This window comes from Penaeus japonicus, unplaced genomic scaffold, assembly GCF_977035675.1.
Source record: "Penaeus japonicus unplaced genomic scaffold, GWHDUDI00000001_assembly GWHDUDI00000001, whole genome shotgun sequence".
NCBI classification, from domain to species: Eukaryota; Metazoa; Arthropoda; class Malacostraca; order Decapoda; family Penaeidae; genus Penaeus; species Penaeus japonicus.
The window spans coordinates 35034270-35041769 of NW_028234403.1; the positions used below are offsets into that span (position 1 = coordinate 35034270).

Here is a 7500-nt window from a genome sequence, read left to right on the forward strand (position 1 = left end):
ATATACATGATGAGTTTTTTGAAATTTTGCTGTTGGCAGCATGTCAAGACAGAGGCCATGGCATAGCAGGACTTACCTGTATGTATATAGATTCTCAGACTTTGACAAGTAATAGTGGATGTAACTGCGATTACCTTATTTTATTAAACCTATTTTTTATTAGAAAAGATGATTATTAAACTTTTTCTTAATACTCTTTCTTCAGAAAATTGTGTTAAGATTATTGGATATTCTTTCTGGTTCCATGTTCCTCCATAAGGTCATGTTGAAATCAGACATCCGCTACTAATAAAAATTGGACTATCATTATTCCCATTCTTGTAATCTATGTTCCTATTAATTTAACATTTCAATTTGATATCCAGGAATTCTAAATTGATTTGCAGGATTAATTTTACCATATGTTAGCACAGCTTTTCAGAGAATTTGATTGGTGATGCATTTTGCTGTTTAATTTGACAGAAATGCAATACTTAGATTAAGATTTTGCTCCCAATTTCCATGATATGGAACGGAAAATCAGGATAATGATAGACGAGATGGACTTATAATCATGATTATATTGTATAACACACCTATTTTGTGCATGGTATATCAATCTTATATTAGAGGGTCATGAATATGTACATATATTCTTTATCTAAATATAATATATGCATAATTTCTCTATATTATCATATCTAAACTTCAAACCATATGTATATATCTCTATATGTCTCTATATATGAAAATATATATGTATATATATATAAATGTATATGTATGTATATATATATATATATATATATATATATGTATATATATATATATATATACTTATATATATATTTGTATATATATATATATACTTATATATATATATTATATATATATATATATATATATATATATATATTATATATATATTTGTATATATTTTATATATATATATATATATATTATATATATATATATAAATATATATATATATATATATATATATATATATATATATATATATATATATATATATATATATATATATATTTATCTAAGTGAAGCATAAGTGGAATTGCATGCTAAAAAATCTTTTACTTTTGTTAAAGACCATAAAACATTGAATTAGTAATTTTACTTACTTATAGTGATAGAATCATTGTACTGTTTTAGGCAAAGGTTAAATCATTGTTTGATTAAGTCTTGCTTAGAATCCCTGTAGTTTGTGAATAGAGCCTGGCAGAAAAAAAAGAAAGAGAAAGATCATAGTTTTTGTAAATTTTTTATGTTTTCAAAAGTTTCCAGTCTGTACAGGCTTGAAATATATACATATACACCATAATTTTGTAACAATAAGCTAGTGTGATGGTTTTTGGATTAAGATTTTTCTGTTATATAGAATTAAGGTACTAGTTATAACTATACTACTCTTAAGATAACCTGGTATGGTATATACATAATTTTTTGTGTACTATCATTTACATATAGCATTTTGAAGAAGAAAAAGAAAAGTGATTGCAAGTAGCCAATGCAAGGATTAGAACAAAAGGCTTCCTCTTATAGAAGATGAGCTTGGCTGTGGAGTAAGAGTAATATAGCAAATTAATAGTTTTCTATTAGATGTAACCCATGATTCATTATATTTTCTATCCTATTGTATATGACTGCATTTCCCTGTCAACTAGTATTACGATATTTGTTGTTTTTATAACTATGATAACCTAGATTTTCCCACCTGCAATTTTACAGGTAAAATATGTCGCTGTATTTTGACTGCATAGTAGAAAGTCCAATTAGTAATGCAATCAACACCCAAATAGCATGGCATCCTCAGGCAACCTGTCTTGCTGTAGCTGCCTTTAGTGAAGAGAAAGGGGGAGCAGTCAATGTATACACAGGGGAGGTAAAGTTACTGGTGTTTTGTTAGTGAGGTCCTTCCTTTTTCCGTCATGTTTATTGTTTATCATTTTCAACTGTGCTTAGATTTCGGTATTTTAATTCATCTTGCTTGACAAGTAATGACTGATTTTTTACCCTTCAGTCCATTTAATTACATTTTTTTTCATAGAGAAATGAATATGAAAGTAGGATCAAGATATTAAGAAAAGAAAATTATATGTGAAGGAATATATCATTTCTTAATCACCTTTTTGATTTGTCAAGATTTTATATTTTTTTATAATAATTTTCACAATTTCTCTGCACCATGTATGGTCTGTCTAGGTGTCTGTGTGTGTGGATGTACATGTATGTATGTATCTACAAAATATGGTGTGCTGTCCTGAGCATTTACAATTATAAATTTTTCCATGTAATTGTGATTATATGTAAATCTAGTAATATTTAGCAAATTTGCAATATACATATGAGATACCCATCTCCATCATCAGTGATAACAATATTTGTCCCAATAGACTGCTTTTGGCGTATACTACCCATTTAGAGTAGTTTTATTCAATGCAGACCAAATATTGTGATGATATTATCCCCAGAATTGTGAGTGACATGAAGTAAACTGGGGAAAATATACATGGAGCTGAGCCACTATCTATTATTCAAATTACTGATTCTTGTATACTGTTGAGTAACTTCACAAAAATTAGATCATGGTAAATATCTCTTTTATGGCTTTGTCTTTAGCACTTGCTCGTATCCATAGAATATGTGTAATAATGTGATTAGTAATTTTTATTTGTTTTTTTTTTTTTAACCTAGATATCTGCAATTTTCTTGGTATGCTTTAAATCCTCCCTAATTATCAATATTAATATTGTTACAATAGTGTGTCATTGTTGAATGGAACTACTATTAATGAACAGAACATTTCATAAATATAACTATCATTACCATCATTCTTAGTATTCAGAAAATTTTATATCAAGTTTAGTACATAGATTACTGTTTGAGTGAGAATGTTTGAGTGAGAGTGAGACACATAAAGTAGTGATTTCTTATGGTTATGGGACTCCATTTTGAAAACAATTCTCACCTTGATTAGGGCAAGCTTTGCGATGAGGTGGACATCCCACCCCACCCCACAGCCCAGGTGACCTCTGTGACCTGGCACCCAAGCAAGCGTATTCTCGCAGTTGGGTGGGAAACAGGAGAGCTCTACCTCTGGAATGACCACGAGCATGAGTTCCATGAGATCCAGAGTCTGCACCGCGCGCCCATATCCATACTCAGCTTCAGCGCAGCGGGAACCAGATTAGTGTCGGCAGATGCAGTAAGTTTTGGAGTGTTTGGCATTGTGCCTTAGGATTAATTATGTGTCCTTTTTATTCACCACTTCTCCCCCTCCTCCCTCCTCCCTCTTCAACTCTTCACCATCTAGGCTGTCAGGTCCTTCGCATTCACTCACCTGTCTTGTATCCAGTAAGGAACGTGATTGTGATTGGTCACAGATACATAGTGGGCATAGCTTATTATCATTGTCATTTTCATTGTTGTTCATAGTAGTAATAGTAGTATTAGTATTGATGTTTTTGTTCATATGCTTTTACTTATTCTTTACAATTTTAGTGATAATGATGACAATCTATTCTATCTATTTTATTGATGTTATTGTTATTATTTTTATCATGATGTTAATAACAATTACTAAATGTTTCTATTTCTGTTATATGTAATTTTTAAACTAATTTTTATTCATATCATCATTAATATTCTTTGCACTTGGATTAGAAAGGTTGATATTTTTATATGTCTTTGTTTTGTTATTTATCAATTATTACTATCATCTTGTTTTCAGTCAGGTTCTTTGGTAGGATGGAGAGTAGACACGTCGGGCAATCTGCAGACTGTGTTCACTCACGAGCTTAAAGACCCTCTGGCGCAGATCGTCTTCAGGGTCACCGTGGCTACACATCCCCCGTCCCTTGACATCAAGTAATGCTTACCCCTCCTCTTTTTTTCTCTTTTGATGTTCTGTGTGTTTTATTTTGTTTATGTTGCTTTGTTTAGGATTATTTTATTTAAGAGTTATATGAGTTATGGTATATGAATTTTTGGTAAGAGATTACAGTTACAGTTTGAAAATGTACAAATTAATGTCAATTCTGTTGTGTTTTGGATCAAATATTCCTGGAACTCTAAATCTAAGATGATTTTGACATAGACATTTATAGGCATCTTTATAAACAAGGAAATATGGCCACAACATGGAAATAAGACGAGAGCCTATTTGTAGGACATATATTTATATATCTCTAACAATACATTTCCAAGAAAGAGGAATATGATTAAAATAAAATGTGTAGAAGAGATAGAATATTTTCCTGGTTGTGATTTTACCCAACTCATTTTCCAGTGGGCTTGCACGGGCTGCAGTAAGTGGAGATGAAAGAGCGCTTGATATCTTCAGCTCCTGGCGGCCGAGGACTGGTCACAAGCGCCTGGGGTTGGGAGGCAATGCTAGGGAGAATCTCAATTTCTTTCTTGGGTCATCCACAGGTTTGTTGTTTTGTGCATTGTTTTTGTTATTTTTGATTTTGTTACATATTTTTCTGTTTTTATTTATGCCTACCAGAAGGAAAAGGAATTCACAATATACATAGTGAGTAGGACTTCCAAAGCTTAAATATCCATTTCTACTTATGAGCTAACTTATGAACTTATGAAACTGTAATATGAGGAGTAGCCTTATTTAGTATTGTGGCTCTACAAAGGATTATCATTATTGATATTATCATCTTTTTCATGATCAGCTCAAAAGTAAAATTTATCAGCTCAGTTTTCCATAATTCTTATTTTTCCAACCCTTTTAATCATTATGGAATGTGAGACTTCTAGATCTGTGATTCTTAACCTTTTTACCATCATGCCTCTGTAGTAGTTACTCCTTTCCTCCAGGCTCCCCCCACCCCACAAATCATCGACCAGTCAGAATGGTATTATGATGCAAATGCACACAAACACACACATGAACTTGCAGACACATGATATGTTTTCCTTAAAAAGTATAAACTTTAACATCTTAGCTAGGCCCAGTGCTTGATGTGTTTGAAGATTTTGACAGTGAGATGTTTTAATTGTAAGACTTACTTGACCTACTTATTATAAGAATTCTTCCTTGCTATCCCCCTTGGCTCATGCTGCTTCCCCCTCTTTGGAAATTTCTGACACACCCCTAAGGAAGTGCATCCCCCATGTGTTAACCCTATGACGACGGTGCGTCACACTCGTGTCACACAGCTAAACTCCCAATGCCGGGGCGTCATGCTAGTGTGACGATTTCAATGCAATATTGGAATCGCCCGGCTTTGGGGTTTTCGTGTAGCGCGTACCCCGTCGAGAAAGGGTTAAGAACCACTGTTTTTTATTCTTAGTATCTTTTATTTTTTCAACAGGTGTGCTGTACCATGTGAGTGATAGTGGGAACTGTGTGGAGGTTCTTCAGGCAGATGGTGGCATTAAACGACTTCTGCATCACGAAACACGAAATTTGCTTGTGGTTATTACTGAGGGAATGGTTCTTGGGCAGTTTTCCGTGGCTGTTGATGGCGCAGTTACGGAAATCAATAAGGTAAAGGAGCATTAGTGTTGATTACAGTTTTTATCCAGCAGAGACAGATGAATATGTCTTATAATGATTTTGTTTTTTAAGTAATATAATTCAGATAGTTTTTACTTAGTTTAATACACAATTTTGTTGAGATAGTTTATTTGAACTGCTTTCCTCTTCTTTACATTATTATTTCTTTTTCATTTTTAGGTAAAGCTAAGTGGCAGGACAAATGATATCCAGGTGACATGGGCTGGAACTGGGCTGTTGGCTGTTTCGACCGGTGACAACAATGTGCGTCTATGGAACCTTGACTCTGGGGATAATTATGTGCTGAGCTTGCACGGGTTTAGCTATCGGGACCAAGAATACATGATGTGCCTCAGCTATTCAGAAAACAAAAGTGAGTTAATTTTATGATATTATGATTTATATATAGAGAGAGACAGAGATAGATATATACTTATCTTGATACAGGTGTAGATATTTATGGTGATATTCATTTGATAAACAATGAGACTTTGTCGCTTCACCTTTGACTAATTTCAGAATTTCAATTTCAATAAATTTCAGAAATATTGTGTGGAGGCACAAACATGGGAAGTGTGGCCATGTGGAAGTATGAGGAACAGAAGCTGAACAATAATGAGTACTCTCGAGACCCAGAGAAAGACTGGAAGTTGCAAAGCCCCTCCATCCTCTCAGGGGCAGTGAAACGGGTATTTTTTTTGTGTGTTTGTGTTTCCTTTTAGATGATAAAATATGTTGATTATTTTTATTTAGAGTGACTGAATTTTATGTTTGTATGAATATTTATTTTTGTACCAGGTTGCTTGGGGTTCAGCTCAGAATCTGCTGGCTGTTGACACTGTACGAGATGTGTACATACTCAATGAGCAGAACATGGTTGCAAGTTACAGAGATCAGGTAAGTCAGAGGCTGTGAGTATTGTAAAGAATGAGTTGTTTTGTTACTTTTTATGTGATGTTTATTTCTCAGTTTGATTATTATTAACTACATTCTTCGCTGCAATCACTTTTCAGGTGTGCGTTGTTCAGGAATCACCAACCCAGCTGTCAGTTGACGTTTTCTCAGCAGACAACCACCTGGAATTCCGTGCAGACATACAAGTACGAGGTGTACACAATACTGTGGATCATCTCTTAATATGGAATATGAAGAAAATGGTTATATATGAAATCACTTCTGATGCCACACACCTTCGGGTTGTAGGTTAGTATTAAGCCTTCAAGCCCATGACATAGTCTATTAATGCCTCTCAATCTACTTAGAGATAGTCCTATAAAGCAAAATTTTGCAAATGAAAGTTCCTAAATAGGCTATTTTTTAGTATTTATTTTGTAGGGTAAGCAAACAATGATAAGGATAATCATGACAATGATATTAAGGATAATGATAGTAATAATAATGTTAATGATAGTAATAGTAATAATAATAGAAATAATGAGGATGATAATGATATAAAAGTAATAATGATAATGATAATTATTATAATACAAATAATGATAATGATAATAGAAAGACAACTTGAACATTTTTATTGTATTATTGTTCTCATATCTTTGAGGGGTAAAATTTCTACTAACTCTATGAGTGTTCTTTTGTGTACTGCAGGTTCTTTTACATGTGAAGCAGAGAGTGCTGTGTTACATGAAGCCAGCATATATTCCATAGAAGGTTCAAATGTCCAAGTGAGATCAATACAGGGAACGATAAAGCAGACACTGAGTTTCACAGAAAGTGAAGGCGAGCCAATCGGTCTTGATGTTTGCAGTAATTTCCTTGTGGTTGCCACAATTCAAGGGATTATCAAGCTCTGGGACTTGTCGAGAAGGTAAGAATCTGTGTGTAGTGACATTCATGTAGTATTTATTCATTCTTTGATCTATGTGAAATGCAGTAGAATTAGCATGTCCTCTTCTTGCTCATCTACACCTGATAGTTACCAATGCCTACCAACAAGCCTCATGTTTTCATTAAGAGAGGAGTCATTAGGTGTG

The 7500-nt window shown here is 33.3% G+C and overlaps 1 protein-coding gene across 1 annotated transcript in view; it reads left to right on the forward strand.

The window, feature by feature from the left end:
- Positions 1–7500, forward strand: part of rempA (intraflagellar transport protein rempA) — a 15595-nt gene that overhangs the window by 640 nt on the left and 7455 nt on the right. Inside the window, exons 2-11 of the mRNA XM_086545271.1 lie at positions 1726–1879; positions 2975–3202; positions 3728–3864; positions 4286–4428; positions 5325–5500; positions 5690–5882; positions 6053–6198; positions 6308–6406; positions 6523–6712; positions 7115–7334. Coding sequence (XP_086401397.1) covers positions 1733–1879; positions 2975–3202; positions 3728–3864; positions 4286–4428; positions 5325–5500; positions 5690–5882; positions 6053–6198; positions 6308–6406; positions 6523–6712; positions 7115–7334 — 1679 coding nt within the window. The 5' untranslated portion in view covers positions 1726–1732. The remainder of the gene's footprint in view (positions 1–1725; positions 1880–2974; positions 3203–3727; positions 3865–4285; positions 4429–5324; positions 5501–5689; positions 5883–6052; positions 6199–6307; positions 6407–6522; positions 6713–7114; positions 7335–7500) is intronic.